Source organism: Theropithecus gelada, chromosome 8 (assembly GCF_003255815.1).
Source record: "Theropithecus gelada isolate Dixy chromosome 8, Tgel_1.0, whole genome shotgun sequence".
Taxonomy (NCBI): domain Eukaryota; kingdom Metazoa; phylum Chordata; class Mammalia; order Primates; family Cercopithecidae; genus Theropithecus; species Theropithecus gelada.
Genome location: NC_037676.1, coordinates 96522019 through 96546936, shown reverse-complemented (window position 1 = coordinate 96546936; position 24918 = coordinate 96522019). Strand labels below are relative to the sequence as shown.

The 24918-nt window shown below is 40.5% G+C and overlaps 1 protein-coding gene across 2 annotated transcripts in view; it reads left to right on the top strand.

Moving 5' to 3' along the window:
- Positions 1-24918, top strand: part of CDH17 (cadherin 17) — an 87386-nt gene that overhangs the window by 26500 nt on the left and 35968 nt on the right. For both annotated transcript variants that reach the window (XM_025393968.1, XM_025393967.1), the window contains exons 3-9: positions 1782-1880; positions 13621-13755; positions 14663-14801; positions 17081-17239; positions 17345-17544; positions 20325-20456; positions 20769-20919. In XM_025393968.1, coding sequence (XP_025249753.1) covers positions 1782-1880; positions 13621-13755; positions 14663-14801; positions 17081-17239; positions 17345-17544; positions 20325-20456; positions 20769-20919 — 1015 coding nt within the window. The remainder of the gene's footprint in view (positions 1-1781; positions 1881-13620; positions 13756-14662; positions 14802-17080; positions 17240-17344; positions 17545-20324; positions 20457-20768; positions 20920-24918) is intronic.

The following is a 24918-nucleotide window of genomic DNA, read 5'->3' as shown; positions in this document are numbered from 1 at the left end:
CAAGTGAGCCTGGGAAAGGGAACACTTGGTTTAGCAGCCTCTGTGGTGGGAGGCAGCAAGGGAGAGGGTTTGGCAGTGGCCCAGGGGCAGCAAATCTAAGGCCCTACCACAACTCTGAGAACAGACCAAACTTCAAAGCCCCTGTGTTCTCATTCATTATTGCTCTTTTGCCAGACATCCAGCACCCAACTTAGTCAAGATTCCCCAAACTGAGGGATCCAGCAAAGACCTTTCTCTGATCACTGGCATATTGATGGCTTTTGGGTACTCTCAGCAGGGAGCAGTTTCCTTGGCGAGCGTGTGCTTGCTTTCCCTAAATAACTGGAAAGAAAATGGTTTTCCCCCAACCTAGTGGCACCTGGAAATCTGTCCTGCATGCTCAGTTCAGGGAGTGAGAAGACTTTTTACTCTTTTATCTTTATGGTCTAGCTCCAAAAACCATTGACTTGCCACATCATGCTTCTGATTTCAATCTGTTTCACCCCTGATTTCCACCACAAATGGGAGACCCAAAGACCTGCCCAGGAAGGAGAGAAGGCCAGCATGGGGATGTGACACTAAATCCCTGGTCCTAGAGGGTGCCCCAACATGGGTGCATGACTGGCTGTCCCTTCCTGTCGGCACCCACTCCATCCGCCTTCACAGGTGCTGTTGTGGTGAGGGCTACAGTGATGCTCCCCATGTTCTGAGACTGGGAATGGTGGGAGTCACACTCTCATGCACATCTTCAGTGCAGCCCGCCAGCTTTCCCTCCAGGTTGTCTTGGCTATTTCACCTGCTCTGGTGGGTGCTGGTGCGTAGAGGCTGAGAGGGCCGGTTCCAGAGTTGCAGGTTCAAATCTTGCTTCCAGCCACTACCTGGGCAAATAGTTTAACCTCTTTGGGTCTTAGTGTCATCACCTGTAAAACAAGGGCAACAATAGTAACTTCCTCCCAGAGGGTTGTTGTCAGGATTAAATGTGCTTAGGACAGAGCTCCACATGTACTAACTTAGCAAGTGTGTGTCACTCTTCTTACCATCCCAGCCACACTCACTCCTCCTCCAGTCTTAACTTGGGTGTCTGCAGAGCCTGCTTAGCTTTCAGGTTTAGGGTCTTTGGATTTTAGAACCATTGTGGGGCTACTGCTTAAAGTAAACATTTTGTGCTTTTACTGTTTTTTTCTAAATGAATGTAAAGAGCTAATCAAATGTTAAAATAGTAAGCTTTGCTTAAAGTTATCATTCAAATTCAGATTCAAATTTGGCTAAAACTCACTGTGTATCTGTGCCAAGCAAACTTTGTACTAAATACATCTATATTTTCTTCCTCCCCCTTATAAATTCAAAACTCTAGAGTGCTGGCCATCTGCTATAAATGTCCTTATAAAATAAAAAGAGTGGAGGGAGGTGTTTTATGAAGCTGGAGTAAAAACATATAGAATTTAGAAGACAGTGTGGGATTGTGGAAGGCCATGGGCTCTAGTTCAGTTAGGCCTGAGCATGTGTGCTGTGTTAACCTTTTTAAGCTTCATTTGTAATATGGGGATGTTAACATTCTTCTCATAGAGTGATTCTTGTCATGTCACATTCTTCTCAGATGTTTAAGAAAAGCAACGCAAAGGTTTGTAACAAGCTACTTTGACGTGGTAGAGCTTCAACAGCTATTATACTCTTTTCTGTTTTGATCAGATTTCGGCCATGATAGAATCCTATGTTTCATATATTGGTGCTGGAAACCCTAATAAAATCACAAGTGACACAGACATATTCATACAAGATGCTAATTTTCTCTTTTTTAACAGGCAACTGGATATGGCCAAGAGGGGAAGTTTAGTGGACCTCTGAAACCCATGACATTTTCTATTTATGAAGGCCAAGAACCGAGTCAAATTATATTCCAGGTAAAAGCTACTCTTGATCACTGTCCTCTTGATTTTGTATGCTGTCTTGGTGGACTTTTACTCCCTTATCTATTGTACAGCAGGAAATAAAATAAAGGCATGGCATTCTCATTATCAAGAATGGTTTCAGAAGCTAAGTTAAACAGAGAGATGAGTGGCCTCAGTATCATAAGAATTGTACCGACATTCTATTTGGACTTCCTCAATCATCTCTGGGACGAGTGCTCCCAGCCCTCCATAGGGAGTTTGGTGCCTGCAGACTCTGCCTCTCCCCTAGAGTAGAAAGGAAGCCTGTCTCTGGAGAGGGGAATGACCATTCACTCTCGAGGCTGTCTGATCAGTGAGCTTGCTGCTTCAAGTACTGGAAGATACGGCTTCTCTGGACTCAGTGCTAGAATGAGCTTTCTGGCCAGAGGCCTGCCTTTTCCTCACCACCTTCTCTGAGCCCCCACCTGGGCCATTGCCAAGGTGTGCTGGGAGGTGGATGTTTTGTTTAGTTAGATAACCATGAACAGTATCAGATGGAGTGGCAGTCTGCAGGTGGGAGTAAGGGAAGGGACCTAAGTCCCATCTGAAGTGCCATTAAAGACACAGAAATAATCTTGGAAATGTAGTGGAGAAGGGGAAAACACTACTGTATTTACCACACGTCCCCTGAGAAAGTCACTTGGCCCTGAAGTGATTGGAGGATGCTGATGAATCTCTTGGGGGGTGCCAGTGACCCCTCCCCATCCCATGAACCAGGGAAGTGGCAGAGGTTGCTGAGCTACTTTCTAAGGCAAGTGCCCTCCATTAACTGCCAAAAATTTACAGACGGCCCTCTGTATCTGTGGGTTCATGCATCAGCAAATTCAACCAACAGAGAATCCAAAATATTTGAGAAAAACAATAAAAATAATACAAATGTAAAAATACAGTATAACAATCATTTATATAGCATTTACATTGTATTGGGTATTATAAATAATCTAGAGATGGTTTAATGTACGTGGGAGAATGCACGTAGGTTCCACGACCATAATACACCACTTTAAATAAGGGTCTTCAGCATCTGTGGATTTTGGTATCTGCATGGGTCCAGGAATGATCTCCCATCGATGCCAAGGGACAACTGTATTGAGCTGGACATTTCCCCTCCACAGAGGAGAGGCTGAAAGCTGTCTCTCCTCCCCTTTCTTTCACTGGTACCAGCTTAGGGCAAAGGGCCCCTGAGTAAGAGCTGGCAGGGGCATGCTTGCATGTCTATGCAGCCCGGTGAGGTAGGATGTTATAAGGGGCCTCCGCCTCTCCAGTCAGGGAAGTCAGGGCCTGAGGAAGCAGTGAATGTGTTGAGAGGAATTAACTTGGTGAGGAACGGAGGGAAGAGAGCTTAGAAAAGGCCCGGCACGGATGGCTGCCCTCTGCCAGGAGAGGGCAGGGGACATACCAAGGACTGGCAGAAGGCCATGCAGCTAGGGAGGATGGAGCCAGGAGGAGCAGGTGGGAGAGGAGGCCACAGAGACAGGGAGGATGCTGACTCCTAAGGATCTTGAGTTTTTCTCAAAAGCAATGGATCTGAATCAAGACTTCATTGAGAAAATGTCACTCTGGCTACAAACTAGAGGAGGAAAGAGAAGATTCAGGGAACTGGCTAGGAGACTCTGGCAAGGGCTCACACACAGTTGAGTTACTTACTTTCTCTCACAGACTTTCTTTTATTAATCATGTACGGAGTGACTACTGTATATACCAGGTGCTCTGCTGGGTACTGGGGATATGGGATGACCCCGACTCCATCCCTGCCCCAGTGAGCTTACCAGCTAGTAAGAGAAAACTAACAAGGAAACAGACACATGCACTGAAGGTTCTCATGGGAGGTTGGTGGGATGTGGAAGGGGCAGAGGGTAAGTGAAGAAAGAGTGACTGATTTTTATTTATGTTTATTTTTTAATTGATAAAATTGCATATATTGTGTACAACGTGTTTTGAAGTATATAGAGAAATGACTAAATCAAGCTAATTAACATATGCATTATCTCACTTATCTCTTTTTTTGTGGTGAGAACACTTAAAATCTAAGAATGATCAGTTTCAAGTGAAGATGGTAGTGAGTGAACAGAAGAGGTTTCATTGACCCCTAAACAGAGTATTCAAAGATGAGCAGGCACTCACAGTCAGGAAGCAGGTACTGAGTACAGGATGGGAAAAAGCCTGGGGGTGTGCACTTGTCAAGACAATGACAGCTGGCCTGTGGGCCAGAGTCTAGGGTGGGAGACAGGATGCAGTCAAAGGTCTGCATGCCTGCCGAGGTCAGCATGGGTTGGACTGGCTCTTCATCCTATAGCAGGCTGCAGGGTGCTGCTGGAGTGCTTCAACAAGGAAAAGCATAACTAGATTTGTGCTGTAGAAACTTACTGTGTGATCACTCTGAGTGTAAGCTGAAAGGCGGTGAGCCTAGAGGTTAAAAGGATCTTAGAAAACTATTTTCAATAGTTCAACGGGAAGTGATGGAGGCCTGATTTGAGTAACTATAGAGGTCTGAATGTTGGTGTCCCCACGAAGTTCATAAGTCGAAGCCTAATCTCCAATGTAATAATATGAAGAGTTACGGTCTTTAGTAGGTGATTAGATCATGAGGGCTCTGCCTCTATGAATAGGATTAGTGCCCTTATAAAAGAGGCTTGGGGGAGCCTGTTTGCCTCTTCTGCCATGTAAGGGCACATGGAAGGTGCAATCTGTGAGGAGTGGGCCCTCACCAGACATTGAACCTGCTAGTGCCTTGATCTTGGATTTCTCAGCCTTCAGAACTATGAGCGATAAACTTCTGTTGTTTATATGTTACTGAATGAGCACAGGAGGTGAAGGAACAGAAAGAAGGATAACTCTTAGGTCTCTGGCTTGCTTGACTGGGTAGTTAGTGGTGTCACTAAGTGAGAAACAGAGCGAGTTTAGAGATTTAGAGAAAAGTGAATGAGTTTTAGGCTTGTTGATTTTTTTTTTTTTTTTTGAGATGGAGTATTGCTCTGTCGCCCAGGCTGGGGTGCAGTGGCCGGATCTCAGCTCACTGCAAGCTCCGCCTCCCGGGTTTACGCCATTCTCCTGCCTCAGCCTCCCTAGTAGCTGGGACTACAGGCGCCCGCCACCTCGCCCGGCTAGTTTTTTGTATTTTTTAGTAGAGACGGGGTTTCACCGTGTTAGCCAGGATGGTCTCTATCTCCTGACCTCGTGATCCGCCCGTCTCGGCCTCCCAAAGTGCTGGGATTACAGGCTTGAGCCACCGTGCCCGGCCTTAGGCTTGTTGATTTTAAGGTTATCTGTGGGGCAGCCAGGTGGAGAGGTCTAAGAGACAGTGTTAATATGGGTCTGGAGACACAGATTGGGGAGCCTTCCTCATGCAGGTGCCAATTGAGTGCTTGGGTGTGGCATAGACGCCTGTCTGTGGTGAGTTATCTCAACTGCCCTTAGGGGCTAGCTGAGTGATAAATGAAGCCATCTGGAGAAAAGAAAAACAACAGCCAAACAACAACAATAACAACAAACAGATATGATTAAAAAAAAAAACCCAACTGCACAAATATGAAATCAAAAGTTTTCAGATACTTGTCTTTGGTATTTGGGACAAGAGGAAGGATTGGGGACTGTAGCAAACTAAGAGTAAGTCAAAAGGGGATAGGCTCAATTTAGCTCCGGACAATTTTCACAAATTAGAATTTGGGTATTACTGTACTAGATTTTATAATTTTTCTAGAAAAGCCATAAAATTTTATATTTATATAAAATTCACTGATATAAAAAAACTGGCATAGTTTTTTTTTTGTTTTTTTTTTTGTTTGTTTTTTTAATTACAAGCTAAATAAAACATATTTGTGAAACAAAGTTTGTGGCTACTTCTGAGATTTCTGTATGAAAAGACTCAAGGTCAAAATAGAGGAGGTATTCTGCGAGCACGGGTACACACTCCATTGAAGGGAATCAGGATTGTACATAGATGCAACCTTCAACTTACAAGCTTTACAACTGACAAACATCCAGACCTAGAAACTGTTCAGTAGGATCATTCCAGAGTCTCTGAGGATACTAGCCAGCAAAAATCATTCCTTGGGCTGCTCCATGTTTTTTTTTGTTTTTCTGTTAGCCATGCTGCAAAGTTATCCCTTCTTGGCAGGAAATGATAGCCTGGTTATCATGCTTGAATGTTTCTTCTTTATAGGGGTGTGTGTGTGTATGTTGGGTTAGGGCGTGGGGTTGGGATGACGGAGTAGTGAGTAGAAGATGAAGGGGATTTTCTTTTTAGAATCACAGAAGCTTCACGCTAGAAAAGACACTGGAGACTTTTGGTACCGACCGATTGTTTTAAAAATGGGGAAACTGAGGCTTAAGTTAGTTAATGGCAGAGCCAACAATAGAACACAGGTCTCCTGACTTCTAGTCAAGCACATTCTGCTCTCTCCGTCTTTGTATGTGGAAAGAATGCAGTAAACCCAGCCTTGGTAAGATGTGCTCAGAGCTCTTTGTTTCAGTGGTGGGGAGGAGGTAGGTGTACAGATCCTCTCATCCAGCACCTGGACCTACGGAGGCATGAAGAACACTCATTGCCCCATGAGGTTGGTTCTTGGGTTATTAATATATCCTCAAAAATAAAATGAACTGAACCACCATAGACTTATTTCACTGAGGATTTTTCAACTAGTGCCAGCTCTGTACTCACCAGGGGCTTCCAGATCATCAGACAGTGGGATATAAATCTGAGAGAGATCTTTTTTTCTCATTTTTAATGAGAAAATTCATTGCCTCTAAAATTCAGTAGTTTTTAGTATCTCAAAAGATGTGCAAATATCACTGCTATCTAATTCCAGAACATTTCCATCAGCCTCCAAAGAAATCCTATGCCTATTAACAGTCACTCTTCAGCCTCCACTCCCCTCAGCCCCGGGCAACCACTAATCTACTCTTGGTCTCTGTAGATTTGCCTGTTCTAGACATTTCATGTAAATGGAATCCTACAACATGTGGCCTTTTATGTGTGACTTCTTTTATGTACCGTAGTGTTTTAAACATTCATCCATGTTGGTAACATGTACCAGAACTCCATTCCTTTTTATGACTGAGTGATATTCCATCATATGGATATATCACATTTTGGATATCCATGTGTCACTTGATGGACATTTGTTTTTTTTTTCCATTTATGGCTATAATGAATAATGCTGCTATGGCTATTCATTCATGTGCAACTTTTTATAAGTACATGTTTTCGATTCTCTTGGACGCACACACACTCAGTAGTGGGACTGGTGGGTCAAAGTTAATTCTGTTTAAACTTTTGAGAAACCACAAACTCTTCTTCAAAGCAGCTGAACCATTTTACATTTTCACCGGCAATGTATGAGTTCCTATTTCTCCATATCCTTAGCACTTGTTATTATCTTTTTTTTTTTTTTTTTATTATAGCTATCCTAGTGGTTGTGAAGTGATATTTCTCTGTGGTTTTTTTTATATTTCCCTAATGACTGATGTTGAGTATCTTTTCATGTGGTAATTGACTATTCATATATCTTCTTTGGAGAAATATCTATTCAAATCCTTTGCCTATTTTTAATCAGGTCGTCTTTTTATTGTTGTAAGAATCTTTACATATTCCATATACAAGTTCTCCCTTATCAGATATGATTTGCTGCAAGTATTTTCTTACATTCTATAAGTTATCTTTTCACTTTCTTGGTAGTGTCCTTTGAAGCACAAATGCTTTGAATTTCGATGAAGTTCAATTTATTTTGTTGTTGTTATTTGTACTTTTGACGTTATATGTAAGAAACCATTGCCTCATTCAGGGTCGTAAAGATTTATGTCTATGCTTTCTTCTCAGAGTTTTATAGTTTTAGTTTTTCTATTTAGGTCTTTGATCCATTTTGAGTTAGTTTTGTGTATGGTATGGGGTAAGGGTCCAACTTCATTCTTTTGCATGTGGATATCCAGTTGTTCTAGCACCATTTATTGAAAACATGATTCTTGCCCCCACTGAATTATTTTAGCATCCTCGTCAGAAATCAATTGAATTGTTTCTGGACTCCCACTTTGATTCCATTGATCTATATATATTTATGCCAGTACTGCATTATCTGGAACTATACCTTTGTAGTTAATTTTGAAATTAGAGAATGTTAAGTCTTCCTACTTTGTTGTTGGCTGTTCTGAGTCCCCTGTATTTCCATATGAATTTTAGGATCAGCCTGTAAATTCTACAAACAAGGCAGCTGTAATTTTGATAGGGATTGTATTGAATCAGTAGATAAACTTGGGAAGTACTGCCATCTTAACAGCATTAGATTTTTAAATCTGTAAATATGACGTGTCTTTCCATTTATTTAGAACTTGTTTAATTTCTTTCAACAGTGTTTTGTAGTTTCCATTTTATAAGCCTCCTATTTCTTTGCTTAAGTTTATTCTGAGATATGTTATTCTTTTTGTTGTGATTGTAAATGGAATTTTAAAAATATCATTTTTGGACTGGGCGCCCTGGCTCTCGCCTCTAATCCCAGCACTTTGGGAGGCCTAGGCGGGCGGATCACGAGGTTAGGAGATCAAGACCATCCTGGCTAATACGGTGAAATCCCAACTCTACTAAAAATACAAAAAATCAGCCGGGCATGGTGGCGGGCACCTGTAGTCCCAGGTACTCGGGAGGCTGAGGCAGGAGAATGGCGTGAACCTGGGAGGCGGAGCTTGCAGTGAGCCGAGATAGTGCCACTGCACTCCAGCCTGGGCGACAGCGAAACTCCGTCTCAAAAAAAAAAAAAAAAAAAAAAAAATCATTTTTGGGTTGCTCTTTGCTAATGGATAGAAAGATTGATTTTTGTTTATTGACCTTTTATCGTGAAACCTTATAATACTTGTTTATTAGCTGTAACAGTGTTTTTAGGTTCCTTAGAATTTTCCGTATATAAAATCATGGCATCTGTGAACAGTGATAGTTTTACTTTTTTATTTCCAATATTTATGCCTTTTATTTCTTGTTCTTGCCTAATTTCCCTTGCTACAATCTCTAGTATAATGTTAAATAGAAGTGGCAAGATTGAGTATCCTTGTCTTGTTTCTGATCTTATGGGGAAAGCTTTCAGTCTTTCACCATTAAGTACAGTGTTAGCTGTGGGGCTTACTTAGGTGTCCTTTTATTAGACTGAGAAGTCACCTTCTATTCCTGGTGTGTTGAGTGTTTTTATCATGAAAGTATGATGGATTTTGTCAAATGATTTTCTGCCTCTATTGAAATATGTGGTTTTTCTCCTTGATTCTATCAATATGGGGTATTACATTAATTGACCCTCATATATTGAACCAGCTTTGTATTCTGGGATAATTTCCACTTGGTAATGATATATAACACTTTTCATATGTTGCTGGATTCAGTTTGCTAGTATTTCATTGAAAATGTTGTGTCTATATTCAAAAGAGATACTGGTCTGAAGTTTTCTTGTATCGACTTTTTTCTGGTTTGGGTATCAGAATATTGGCCTCATAGAATGAATTGAATAAGTGTTCCTTACTCTTCTAGTTTTGGAAGAATTTCTGAAGGTTTGGTGTTAATTCTTCTTTACATATTAGGTACATATTTTTTACATATTAGGTACATATTCACTAGGGAAGCCATCTGGTTCTGGGCATTTTTGTGTGTGGAAGGTTTTTGATTACTAATGCAGTCTCTTGTTATAGTTCTATTCAGATTTTCTATGTGTTCTTGAATCAGTTTTAGTAGTTTTTGTCTAGAAATTTGTCCATTTCATCTAGGTTGTCTAATTTGTGGGAAAATAATTGCTCACAATATTCTCTTTAATACTTTCTGTTTCTATAAGGTTAGTAGTGGTGTGTCCTGTTATATTCCTGATTCTAGTTATTTTCACCTTACCTCATTTTTCTTGGTCAGTCCAGCCAAAAATTTTTCACTTTTGTGGATCTTTTCAAATAATCAACTCTGGTTTTGTTGACTTTTCTCCTGTGCTCTTATATTCTCCATTTCATTAATATCCACTCTGATCTTTATTATTTTCTTCTGCTTGCTTTGCTATTCTTCTTTTTCTTGTTTTTTTAAAGTAGAAGATTAGGTTATTTTGGGATTTCATCTTTTTTAAGTATAAACATTTACAGCAATAGATTTCCTCTAAGTACTGCTTTATCCGCATCCCATAAGATTTGGCATGCTGTGTTTCTTTTTGTTTTCATTTATATCAAAGTATTTTCTAATTTCCCTTTTGATTTCTTCTTTGACCTTTGGTTTTTAGAGTATATTGTTATTTCCACATATTTGTGATTTTCCCAAATTTCCTTATATTATTTTTAATTTTATTCAAGTGTCAAATACTTTGTATAACTTCAATCCCTTTAAATTTATTGAGACTTGCTTATGTTCTAACATATAACCTATCCTGGAAAATGTTCCATGTGATTGGCTTTTGTTGGGTGGAGTGTTGGGTGTCTGTTAGCTTCTAATTGGTTTACAGTATTGTTCAAGTCTTCTGTTTCCTTATTGATTTTCTATTCTATTATTTAAAGTGAAGTCTTGAAATCTTCAATTATTACTGTTGAGTTATTTAATTTCCTTTCCATTCTGTCAGCTTTTCTTTCATGTGTTTTGAGGTTCATTGATAGGTGCATCATATATGTTTATAATTGCTATGGTTTCTTGATAGATTGACCCTTATATCATTATAGAATATCCTTTTTTGTCTCTGAAAATTTTGTCTTAAAGTATGTTTTGTCTGATAGTAGTATAGGTTAATTCTATTCTCATCTTGAAGGATAGTTTTGTTGGATTTACAATTCTTTCTTGGCTACTCTTTTTCTTTCAGCACTTTGAATGTGTCATTCCACTGCCTTTTGATCTCCATGGAAAATCAGCTGTTAATTTTATCACTTTGCATGTGATGAGTCTATGCACTTTTAAGATTCTCTATCTTTCAAATGTATATGATGTGACTAGGTTTGGATTTCTTTGAATTTATTCTATTTGGCGTTCATTGTGATTGTTGGATATATAGATTCATGTTTTTCTTAAATTCATGAAGTTTTGGGTCATTCTGTCTTCAAATAATCTTTCTTCCCCCTTTTTCCTTTCCTTCTGGAACTTTTATTATGTATGTGTTTGTCTGCTTGGTGGTGTTCCCACATGAATAAAAATGGGAATCTATTCATTTTTATTCATTTTTTTCTTTCTGTAATCTCTATTAATCTATTTTCAAGTTTACAAATTCTTCCTTCTGCTAGCTCAAATCTGCTTTTGAACACCCTCTTATGAATTTTTCCTTTCAGTTATCATCCTTGTCAACTGTAGAATTTCTATTTTAAAAATTTCTATTTTTAATATTCTTTATCTGATGAGACATTGTTTTTGAGCTTTAATTCTTTAGAGATGATTTCCTTTAGTTTTTGAATCTATCTAAAATAGATTTTTAAAAATATTTAGTAAATCTAACATCTGGGCTTCCTCAGGGACAGTTTCTGTTGACTTAACTTTTTAATATTTTTGTACATTTCATAATTTGAAAACTGAACATTTTAAATAATGTGATGTGGCAACTCTTCAAATCATATATCTTTCTTTTCCTGGAGTTGGTTGTTGATGCTGTTTGTTTGCTTAGTGACTTTCCTTAATGAATTCTGTAAAGTCTGTATTCTTTGTCATGTCTGGCCACTGAAGTCTCTGCTCAGTTAGCTTAGTGTTCAGCTAATGACTAGATAGAGATTTCCTTAAATGTCTTAAGCCAGTAAGTCTCCTGGCGTTTACCTAGGGGCACTGTGTGCATGTTGGGACACAACCTTCAACTATGTGACAGGCAGTTTACAACTCTGCCTTCACCTTTACTTTCTGCTTATGCAGAGCCTCCAAGTCAGCCAGAGGTGAGGGATAGGTCCTTCTCAGGCCTTTCCCAGGCATGCATGCAGCCCTGCTCATGATAGTGGCCTTGTAGATTGCCAGGAATATATTAGAGATTTTCAAAGCCCCATATGGACATCTCATTTCCCAGCTTTCCCTTTTAAGTGTTTTGGTCAGCTGCTGCTTTGCTTCAACTGTTATCACAGCCTCAGGCCGCTGCAATGTTGAACAATTGCTGATGGTTGTTTTCAACAAATGCCCCAGGGGAAAAATTGTGTGTAGTGTGTGAATTCTGAGTCAGGTCAAATGAAGATAAGCCTTATAAGTAGGTGTTTCCAGGGAAATGCCAACAGGATAGCTAATGATAGTTCTCTGGTGATGGAGCTTTTGGGAGGCTACAAATGCTTCTCACCCTCTCCATGGTACTGTGGTGTGAGGCTGTTGCTTTCAAGGCTACTTCAGGTCTTAGGAAAGGACCATGGGATTAGGGTGCATTAAAACACCACAAAGCTTGGTTCTCACTGATATTTAGTAGGTTTTTTTTGTTGTTGTTTTTTGTTTTTGTTTTTTTTTAATAAACATTCCTTGGATTTTGCAAGCATCTGGTTCATTTCACATATTCTGAAAAAATGATATTTATAATTTTTGCCAGTGTTCTCGTTGCTTTTATGGAGGAGCAGTTTTCTGCAGGCCCTTACTCCACCTTTCTCACCGATGTCCAGGTCTTTTTCTTAAAGCACAAAATAGCAACATGTTCATTTATTATATAAACAATATAATATCAACAAACAAACATGCACAAAAACTTTTTAACTTATAATCTTACCCGTTTAACACATCAACTGTTCTTGTATTTTAAATTCCATTTCTTACCTACCGACATGAATTCTTTTGGTACTGTTACAGTCTAGATTTACTCTCAAATTTACTTCTGTTACTTTACATCACTGTTTCTTATGTTTCTTCGTAATTTGTAGAATGAACATTTTAATGATTAATATTCTGTCAGGGTCATGTGCCATAATAATTTCACTGTCCTTTTTATGACCCTTTAGGAGTTTTCAACCTTACTGGTGTTATAAATAAAGTTACTTACACTACAAGCATGTACTTGTTTGAAAAAATATTTCCTTAGGGTAAATTCTGTATAGTAATGTTTGCTATCAAAGGCTATAAACATTTTATGCCTCAAGTTATTTCTAAAAGGAATAAAGGAATTTATATTTCCATCAACAATATTTCTTTATATTGATACTAACATTGATATTGTTTTTAATTTAATAAAATATATAAAAGTATATTAAAACTTAAGGTTGAACAACTTTTATGTTTTCTTAGTTTTATGTGAATTTTCTGTTGTTGTGGTCTTAAAAGTGATATAGCCATATCTATAAATATGGTGGTCAGTATTTTCTTCACTTCTGAAAAATAGATTATCATATAGCATTTGCATTAAGTTGAAGCCACTTATAAATTGTTTTCCTTAACATTAACATGTCTATTAATCTTTGTCACGATTTTTAGAAGTGCTAAATGACATATTTTATCCTAGCAAGAAATCTACCCTTTTAATGCTTCTTAGAAGCTAGTAATGTCATAGATTTCAGATATTACCAAAAAGTCCCTTTTAACCTCAGCTACAATTTAAAGCATCAGTGACTTTTGTCAATGTATTGAATAATAGTATACAGTTTCTTGAGGAAAACGTATGTTGAATGTTACACAGTTATTGTGCAAACAAACTTTTAGAAGGTACCACTTTAAAAGTTGAGGATTTCTTATTTGGTAATTGAACCAGTGAAAATTTTACCTGAAATTGGTGACTTTCTACAAATTCCACAACTTTGTTTTTTCCTTTACAACCTAATCTGTTGTTTTTGCTTTTTTCCCCAGTTTAAGGCCAATCCTCCTGCTGTGACTTTTGAATTAACTGGGGAGACAGACAACATATTCAAGATAGAACGGGAGGGACTTCTGTATTACACCAAAGCCTTGGACAGGGAAACAAGATCCACACACAATCTCCAGGTAAATTGAGACCAGGTGAAGGGATCTAACTCCAACCTCTGCGAGCACCCTTTGTTCTGGAAGTATCGCTGGCATCTTCCTCCCTTGCATAGAATCCAGTTACAACTTTCCTTACATTAATGGCACACTTTGCAATCCTTTTATGTCCATTTCTTACCAACTACAGAGAGGTGTGGCAAACATATCCTTTTCCTTAGGCTTTTTAACCAGAGTAACCCCACTTACATTGCCAGGACCCTCTGATGGCATTACTTATCCAAGTAAGACCATGCTTAGGTACTTGGATCAAAAGTCAGCACATGTGTGATACTTCACTGGTATCTGCCTGCGGCTCTTGCATTGGCTTGGGACCCATGAAGAAGGCTGCATCGGCGCTAGGATGGAGCTACTTTGGGCATTGGAAGAAGCAGAAGGAACCAATAGCCAGAAGCTGACTAAAAAGATCCTTCTCCCTCTCTTTCTCCTTTAGTTTTCACGGTTGGTATCTGAATACCTACGAAAGGCAGAGAGCTAACTATGGAAAAAAGAGTGAGATAAAAGCTTTCTGTCTGGTACTTCTGCTGCAGGCCTTGCAGGCTGACCACCATAATGGCTCTGGAAGAGAACCCGACACTTTCATATTCTCAGGGGTCACAGTGCTCTTGTTTCATGGACTCCAGCCATCCAGAATAGACGCATGTTCAGTGTCCAGAACACCCTGCTAATAGAAAGTCACCGTCATTATTAGCCAGGCTTGACTGATACAACCCCTATTTTAGCAGCTCCCAATTTGGGCTTTTGTGAATTCTTTCTGTCCTACAGTCACCAGGCCATTGGTTCTTTGAGTTCTAATTTCCTTCAAATGATTTTCGGGCATGTGACATGAAGTTCAGTCTCACCAACATGGTTTCCTTTTCCTCAACATCAGGTTGCAGCCCTGGATGCTAATGGAGCTATAGTGGAGGGTCCAGTCCCCATCACCATAGAAGTGAAGGACGTCAATGACAATCGACCCACGTTTCTCCAGTCAAAGTACGAAGGCTCAGTAAGGCAGAACTCTCGCCCAGGTAACAGGCAGGGGCCAGAGATATTTATGGAAAGATGGAAGGGTGTCAGGTGAAAGGGACAGACTTGTGTGGCTAACGGCTGCAGCTGTCACTCAATGAGCACTATCTTACCCACACTTCATACTGATCTGGGAGTTGTTTGACTATCTCTATTGCTCCAGAGCATGGTCTCTCAACGTCTCAACACAGCACTACGTATTGACATCTTGGGTCTGATCATTCTATTTTTGGTCAGAGGCTATTCTGTGCCTTGTAGGATGATTGGCAGCATCCCCCGACCTCTATCCACTATGTGCCCCCTGCCAACTTGTGACAATAAAAATGTCTCCAGGCATTGCCAAATGTCCTCTGGTGGGTGGAGGGCACAAAATCCCAGCACTTTGGGAGGCCAAGGCGGGACGATCACTTAAGCCAGGAGTTTGAGACCAGCTTGGGCAACAAAGTGAGATCCTGTCTCTACAAAAAATAAGAAAGTTTGCTAGGTGTGGTGGTGCATGCCTGTAGTCCCAGCTACTTGGGAGGCTGAGGTGGCACAATCACTTGAGCCCAGGAGATTGAGGCTGTAGTAAGTCATGATCACACTATTGCACTTGGTCTGTGCAACAGAGTGAGATTCTGTCTCAAAAATTACCCCCAGTTGAAAAACACTTTTCTAGGGTGATCTTAAAGATACTTCAGAGCTCTAGAACACTCTAGAAAGCTGAGCTTACTCCCCTGTATCTTCTCAGGAACCTCCATTGATATTGTCACTGGTGGTTTCCAGCTCTTTTTTTCTCTTACATCCCATCTATGGCTCAGCCCTTTTCTATGCTACATTGACCTTCTACCTTTCACTTCCACAAGAGCTCTCCATTAAGGAGTGAGTGTGTCCAGCAGGCACCTAGAAAGAAGCATCACCTCCTAAGAGTTGCACAAAACATAAATGAATATTAGACTTCAGAGTTCTCAGAAATATGGTTATACCTATCAACATTTACTGTATTAGAAATTTTAAAGATATTCATTTAAAATAATACTAATCAAGACTTGGGGCCATTTGCATAATCCCACCATCAAGCTTCGCTTCAAGTTACTTAATCTTTTCCTTCTCTTTCTTCAATGCCTGCTTCTGAGAATTCTGGGAAAAAATTCACTTCACTTTATTACGTGGAGTGATGTCCCTGTCCCTGAGGCTGCATACCAAAGACTCACACAGACTCTGCTAAATGTGAAGCCTCCAGGCCATACCTTTTCTATCTTCACTAATAGAATCTGCTAGAGAAGTGGTTCTCAAACTTTTTGGTTTCAGGACTTGTATATTCTCTTAAAATTTACTGAGGACTCCAAAGAACTGTTAGATACGTGGGTTATATCCAGTGGTGTCCTGGTAAAGGCGTAACGGCTACTTTTCTGGGGGGACAAAGCTCTGATTTGTAGAATTTTCCAATTTCCATGTTACAAATACTCCTACCATGGCCTATTTCAAGTACCATGGCCTATTTCAAGTGACCATTGGTATTAATAATTGACACACAACATTTCTGAAAATTCAACAACTGAGTCTCATGAGGCGTCTCTACTACATCACTGGTAATATCTATCAACATTTACTGTATTAGAAATTTTAAAAAATTATTAATTCATTTAAAATAACACTAAACATGTTTTAATGAAAAATAATTGATTTTAAAGACAAAAATAGTGAGAAAAACGGCATTACTTTAATCTTTGCAAATCTCTTTAATGTCTTGATTAATAGAAAACACTTGGATTCTCATGTCTTGTTTCTACATTCATTCTCTTGCCATGTGCTAGTTTAGCTGAAGTATACGAAGGAAAATTAGCCTCACACAGATATGCAGTTGGACAAGAAAGGAATATTTTAATAGTATTTTCAGATAACTGGACATTCTTTAGTACTATACCCAAACTCAATAAATTGTCGTTTCTTAAAGATCAGTTGCAAAGTGAAATCAATATCAATGCCATATTTTCCATTCTTTTACACTAAAAGTCATTAAATTATCTTGTACTTTAAATGGATCTTTTACACATACATGACCTTTAGCTTTACAGAGCGTTTGAACAGTTTCAGGGACCCTTAGAGGTTCTTGGACCAGACCTTGAGAAACCTTATTTTAGGGAAGGGGAGTGGGATAAATATTTATTTCCACACTGGTGTGAATTGTCCTACCTTTCCCTATTATATATCCACTTTTTACATGGAACAAGTAGCTATGGTTGGTTTGGGTTTCAATTAATATCTTGTTTTTTTTTTCTGGTTATGTTTTGTTAAACAGGAAAGCCCTTCTTGTACGTCAATGCCACAGACCTGGATGATCCGGCCACTCCCAATGGCCAGCTTTCTTACCAGATTGTCATCCAGCTTCCTATGATCAACAATGTCATGTATTTCCAGATCAACAACAACACGGGAGCCATCTCTCTTACCCAAGAAGGTATGTTCAGGGGTGCCCTGGTAGGACTGTCTGAGTCAGAAAAAGGGAGTTGGGTCTGTCCCTTCCAGAGACGCTTCCTATTCCCTTCTCCCCTACTTCTCATAGGATCTCAGGAATTGAATCCTGCTAAGAATCCTTCCTATAATCTGGTGATCTCAGTGAAGGACATGGGAGGCCAGAGTGAGAATTCCTTCAGTGATACCACATCTGTGGATATCATAGTGACAGAGAATATTTGGAAAGCACCAGAACCTGTGGAGATGGTGGAAAACTCGACTGATCCTCACCCTATCAAAATCACTCAGGTAGTACCCAAGCCCAAGTAACACTGACAGCCAAGTAGAGAAATGGCTTCACTTTGTAGAGACCCACCATAAAGGTCTTCACTGATACACTTATTAGATACATTTTTGCATAGCATGATTATAAAGCAAATTATATAGCCTCTGACCCCGAGTCACTGGACTTGACCATGCCTCATGGGCAGGAAACTTGGATGCAGATACTGTGCTAGGCCATTTTTGCATTGCTATAAAGAAATACCTGAGGTAGGTAATTCATAAAGAAAAGTTTAATTGGCTCATGGTTTTGCAGGTTGTTCAAGCATGGCTCTGTCATTGGCTTCTGTTGAGGGCCTTGGGAAAATTACGATCACAGCAGAAAGCAAAGGGGGAGCAGGAGCATCACATGATGACAGTGGGAGCAAGAGAGTTAGGCGAGAGGTGCCACACACATTTAAGCACCAGGTCTCATGTGAACTCAGAGTGAGAACTCACTTTATCACCTAGGGCATGGTTCTAAGCCATTCACGGGGGATCCGCCCCCATGATCCAATCACCTCCCACTGGGCCTCACCTCCAATACTGGGGATTACATTTCAGCATGAGATTTGGAGGGGAAAACATCCAAACTACATCAGATATATACTTTTGCTTTCAGAGAGAACTTCACTCACCCTCACCTTAAAAGTAGACAGCAGTGACGTTTGTTGTTCCCTGTTAGCAGTGTGGGATATGGCTGCCCTGCAGTGGGTCATATATGGTGCACACATTGTATGTATGAACATGGTTTGATTTGGGGGTTGCAAATAGTTTTGAAAGGCTGCTCATTCTTATTGTGGGAAAAATCTTGACCCAATAGACTTGTCCCATCATAGGCTGAGGGACACAGATAGGACTGGCTAGGGGTAAAAGGATCATAGTAGGGAACCTTTCCCCTTGGAAACTCCCCACACCTGGCATTCTGTCTCCTGCGTGTGCCTCTCCCCTCTGTTCAGATGCTCCTATTTCCCCACCTCTGTGGCATGTGCTCTCACCCTGGGCCCCTTCCTACCTTAGCTCCTGGAAATTCACTCTGGACTCCACCCAGATTTGATATTTTCTGGAAGCCCAGGAAATTTCTCCACATGAAAGCTGTGGGTTAGTGGGACATCCCTGGATTTGGAAGCAGATTAACAAAATCATATTCCTGTTCCATTACTTAAATGACTGATCATAAACAAGTCATTTAACTATTCTGAGCCCCAGTGTCTCATCAATAAAATAGGGATAATGATTCAGTGTTTTGTGAAGATTAACTGCGATAGTATCTGTAAAAGTAGATAAAATTATTAGATATTAAAAGATAAGAAGTACTAGTCTGTGGTTCCCCTAAATTTTTTTAATGCTACTATTGTTAAGGGGCCCTGGAATGGCCTATTCCATCATATTTATTGAGATGGGCCCAGGGACATTTATTTATTGAATGTTGAATTAATGAACTTCAACTTCAGGAAGGAAAAAAAAGGAAGAACAGCAGAAAGAATTCTCATTTCCCAGTTAGAAAGAAAGCATGTCAACACTCATTACCATGAGAATTTCAGATTGGTGGCCTAGACTAAAGTCTTTGTAGCTGTTATTCAAGTTACTCCCATAGGGATTTGTAAATGCTGCCAAGAACTCATGCTTAGTTGACTTGAGGCTGCCAAGAAAACATTCTAGAGTGTCTACCCAATTTTCAGGCCTGGAAAAAATGCTCTGGGTGTTCTGAAACCCAAAAGGAGAGAGGGAGAGAAGGAGGGAGGGAGGGAGGGTGAGTGGAAGGAAGCGGGGAGGAGAGGGAGGAGGAGGGAAGCAGGGTAGGGGAGAGGAACTCAGGCTGAATTTTTAGAACACAAGAGGAGCCCACTTTATAACCAAGCAGGTAGTCTTTGCGTGGACAATGCATGATGCTTAAATAATTAGCAAGGGACAAAGTTGCTTCTGTGATACCATCCCAGGCTGCTCTGAGAATAGTTTATTGTGAAAATTTCAACTAGCAGTAGGACGTTGGGCAAATCACTTAAATTTTTTGTGCCCTAGTTTCTTCATTGTAAAATGGAGATAACAGTAGTCTATACTTCAGAGGACTGTTTGGAGATTAAATGAGATAACACATAAATATGTTTAGAATTGTGTCTGGCATGTGGCAAACTTAGTAAACATTATTGATATATCAGACCAGGCTCTGTCTATATAGCAAGTAGATTGGTCTTACTTGTGTTATTTTTTATTTTTGCCAGGTTGTTTACAAACAACCCTAGGAATTGGCAGTTATTCTCATCCCTGAAGTCTCTGAGGCTAAAAATTTAGGAAAGGAATGTCCTTATTTTTGTATCATTTGTCTTACTTAATGGCATGGAGAAGATTTCAGAGTGGCCTCTATTGCCCCTGTTCATCTTCATTGTTGAGTGTTAGATGCTCACCATACATCACGGCTTGGTCCTCAGACACTGCCAACTACAAAGTACATTTTGTTTCTTAACTTGATGGTTCATGGATAGAAAGTTTTCACAGTCAGACTTCCAAAAGAAACCCTGTAGAGGGTTTGTGAGGAATTGCTTTAGAGAAGAAACATTTCCTGGTGTGCTTTTTTCGAGCAATATAACTTGGTGGGGAGAAACAGGCTTATTTTAGATTAAAAGTGAAAAATATAATTCAGTTGTTATAAGAAACCACAGACATACAAGTTTGTCAGAGATTTCAAATTGAGAACCAGAAAATTATTTCCTTTCCAGTTCTCTCAGTCCAAATGTAGCTTTCCTCACAACTGACTTTGGGTCCTGTAGGTGCAGTGGAATGATCCCGGTGCACAATATTCCTTAGTTGACAAAGAGAAGCTGCCAAGATTCCCATTTTCAATTGACCAGGAAGGAGATATTTACGTGACTCAGCCCTTGGACCGAGAAGAAAAGGATGCAGTGAGTAAAAGAGAATAATTTCACAGGCGACAAGACAAAGTCCTATGCCCATCTACAGTTGAGAGCAAAATGGATTTTACTTTAAGAAAAAACACACACACACACACACATTTCAGACTCCAGCATATTATTGGTTTTCAAAGACATGATAATTTTCACATAATTCTGACCCATCTCATTTTTTTTATCTCCCAGTTCTAAGTGAATTAAAAATAAGGGAGTAAATGACATAGAAATGAAACAGCGATTTTCTCTGTCTTTGGCAGAGGGTGGTAGGTGAGTCTTGTCTTAACTCTGACTTTCCTGTTGTAGTATGTTTTTTATGCAGTTGCAAAGGATGAGTATGGAAAACCACTTTCATATCCACTGGAAATTCATGTAAAAGTTCAAGACATTAATGATAATCCACCTACATGTCCATCACCAGTAACCGTATTTGAGGTCCAGGAGAATGAACGACTGGGTAAGAAATGAGAGCTGCCTAATGCTGTTTAACTTCCCTGCATTTCTCTCCTCTGCTGGGTAAAATGTGAGCAGGAGACCTTACTGGGAGTCAATAATCCATGCCTTCTACAGCATGGAGGTTGACTGTACCTTGGGAGTCATGTAGGGACCGTATTTGGGATCAAACGGTATCTGGATAGTATTCTTAAATTGGGGCTTTTATAACTACCACTACCACTACTACCATTATCACTATTATTATCACCCTTGCCACTATCATTAGTATCACAGCCACCTACACTAGTATCTTATATACATGTATATAGAGATATCTCATTTGCAGGATTTCCCCATACATTATTTGACCTCTAATAATCTCATTAAAGAGATAATCTCATCACATTTGCCAAAGAATTTAAACATTTACACCCAAAGTCAGACAGACACCCTGCAAGAAGTAAGCAATACCAGTGGAAGTTGACTTTTGACCCTTGGGCGCCCCTCTCTAAGAAGCTGATAATATAATTCAAGAGGCTGCTAGATGAAGTCAAGTCCCATCTATTTTTATCATTTTTGCTTCGTCTTGCTGTTTTCTTTTACTGTGTCCTGTGATAGCTTTTTAGTTTTTCTATAGGAACAACTACTGTCAGAACATTATAATTTCTGGGAGTTTTATGGCTTCTCTGGGTTTGGGACAAGGCTTGTCTATTCCCCCCTTGGCGGTGAGCCCCTTGACTGAGCAGACTGGCATTTCTTGAAATGTTTTGTTCTGTTGTGCTGTGTACATTTCAGAGGCTTTACAAGTGTAGCAGCCTCATGACTATCATTTCTAGAGCTTTGCTGCCCTTGTGGGCAGATCCTCCTATGCTTTGTGGACGGGCTCATATTTTCTTTTGGTTCCCCCGCTCCTCACCAGACACCTCTGACAGAGTGGGTGCCTTCCCGGAGGTTTGGTGGGTGCTGCTGGAGTGGCTTGCTCACACTGCTCATTATTTTTCTTCTTGCTGTCAGGTGTCATGTGGCTACCTTTTGTCAGTGTGTTCTGTGTCACTGTGTTCTGTGCAGGTCCTCTCTTTGATTGTTTTCAACTCCTGCCACAACAGGGAGAGTTAGTGCCAGCTTGAAGGATTTCAGTTCATTATAAGGAAGAATCTTCTCACAGTCACAATTGTGTAACAATGGAATGTGTAACAATAGCCAACAAACACGTGTGCCATCACCTTCTTGGGAAATCTGGGATGTTCTGTGACACTGAATAAAGGTGGAAAATCTTGACAACCTTTCTTGACCTGGACATGACACTTCAAGCCTCTTTTACATTGGGCCAAACATGTACTGCATTTGTTACCTATTTCTGCAAAACAGATTGCCCTAAAGCTTGGCAGCTTAAAACAACAAACATGTATTATGTCACAGTTTCTGTGAGTTCGGAATCTGGGTGAAGTTCAGCTGGGTACCTCTAATTCAGAGAGTTCTGAGGGAGAGGGAAAGAGTACAGCAGAGCAGGAAAGGACAGGCAAGATGGAAGTCAATCTTTCTATGACCTAATCTTGGAAGCGATCCCATCACTTTTGCCATTAGAAACAAGTTGCTAGGCCTAGCCTGCACTCAACAGGATGGGGTTATGAAACAGTACAAATATCAGGAGATGGGGGTTGCTGGGAGCCCTTTTAGAGGCACCTACCTCATCTGGGAAGAGGACAGTGCTGGTTTTCTTAAGACTGAAGAAGTCATTGTTGGTAGAATGAATTTTGAAGGGGCTCAGCATGCTATTTGCCTCTCTAAAGGTGAGAATTTATTTCGTAAAAATATTTCAGAGTCTTTAGTGGACCAAGAGTTCTTATAAATCAACTGAGCATATTCTATATGTGTAACCTGAAAGAGGTACAAGACAATGCTCCTACCTTGTGGGGACTTACTGTCTAGCTGAGCTGACAGGACATGAGTAGGTGAAAATATTCACAAATTAAACCTTGATAAAATACTGAATTAGGCCAGGTGCAGTGGCTCATGCTTGTAATCCCACCCAGCACTTTGGGAGGCCAAGATGAGCAGATCACTTGAGAAGAGTTCAAGACCAGCCTGGCCAACATGGCAAAACCCTGTCTCTACTAAAAAAAAAAAAAAAAAAAACCTACAAAAATTATCCAGGTGTGGTGGTGCACGCCTGTAATCCCAACTACTTGGGAGGCTTAGGCATGAGAATTGCTTGGGCCTGGGAGATGGAGATTGCAGTGAGCTGAGATCATGCCACTGCGCTCCAGCTCGGATAACAGAGTGAGACTCCGTCTCGAAAAAAAAAAAAAAAAAAAAAAAAAAGGATTCTCCAGTGTATTTACATTCTCCGGTTTGGTATCTTGTGGGACTCGTGTCCCCAAGTCTTAGCAACACTAACATTTATTCTTGAATCCCACTTGCCACCAAGTCTTATGTATTCACACAGAAAATTTAGACTCTCATAAAAGCCCCACCTCCCTAAATATTTCTGCATACTTCCAAGATATGCTACATATACTCCTGTATCAGTTTGAGCTGCCACTTGTTCCTGGCCTCAGTCACTCAGAGACATGGTTTCTTTCACTTCCAACTGATCCACAAGTCCTCATGGTGCCTCTGGCAGCATGGAGGTTTCCTGTGAGTGAGAGGAGGACAGTGTCCTCAGTTTCTTGCTCACTTGCTGAGGGGATAGAGCTATGGCAGGGCTGCTGAGACACCAAAGGACCACAGAATTTAGTAAGACACTCTTTCATCCCAGCATACAGATACTTTTCTTGCAAGGGCATATGCATGCCATATGCACTAGACACGTATTCTCTTCTGTCCTATTTCTTCTGATGGTCCCTGCATGCAGCCCATGAGACACATCTGCATGTGTCCAGCTCTACTGTAGATATAACATAGGTACTTTCTTTTTCCTCCCCCAACCCAAAACCAAAAAACCTCTAAATTTCCATATGTGTCAGTAGATGCAAACTGTGTCAGTGGATGGGTGAGAGGGTGTAACTACACAAACGGGATGAATTCAAGTTTGAGCTCCTACGTGGGATTCTTGCTGCATATAAAAAGACCCACAATTCTCACCTCCCAGAGTAGGATGGTCTGGAAGCTGTCGGAACTCGCCCAGAGCTGGGTACAGAACCAAGTCATAGCCACTGGCTTGTAGAACTCCCTGGACTGAAACCCTGACAGGAATGAAATACTTAGGACCACAAACTACAACATGGCAGAGAGGATCCTGCCTGGTCTCTGCCCTGTGTTATCTTTGGTGTAGAGTCAGTCTCTGCAATTGTTCCATGAAGTTGCTTAGAGGCAATCTAGGGTTGGCTTCTCTTTGTTTAGTGATACCATTTGCCATGTGTATTAGTGTCCTAGGGCTACAGTAACAAATCACCACTGACTTGGTGGTTTAAAACAGAAATCTGCTCTCTCCTAGTCCTGGAGGCTGGAAGTCTGAAGTCCAGGTGCTTGCAGGGCCGCATTCCCTCTAGAGTCTCAAGGGGAGAATCTTTCCTTGCCTCTTCTGGCTTCTGTTGGCATCTAGTGTTCCCTGGCTACTTGTGGCAGCCTATCTCCAACTTCCGGCTTCCTCCTCCAGATCATTTCCTCCTGTGTGTGCATCTCTGTGTTTTCCTTCTTACAGGTACACCTGTCATTGGATTTAGGGCTGCCTCTAAATCCAGGATTCATCTCCAGAGCCTTAACCAGTGATATCTGTGAAGGCCCTATTTGCAAATGAGTCCCATGCTCAGGTTCTGGTAAACATGAAGTTTTGGGAGGGAGCCCTAGGTGTTACAGGCTGAATGTGTCCCCCATGCCCGCAAAATTATATGTTGAGGTCATAACCTTCTGTTCTAGGCTACATGTTCCCCCTCCCCGAGATTCATAGGGTGAAATTTTAACCCCTAGTACCTCAGAATGTGACTATATTTGGAGATAAGGTTTTTAAAGAGGTCATGAAGGTAAAATGTCCTTACGGTGGGCCCTAATCCAGTATGACTGGTATCGTTATAAGAGGAAA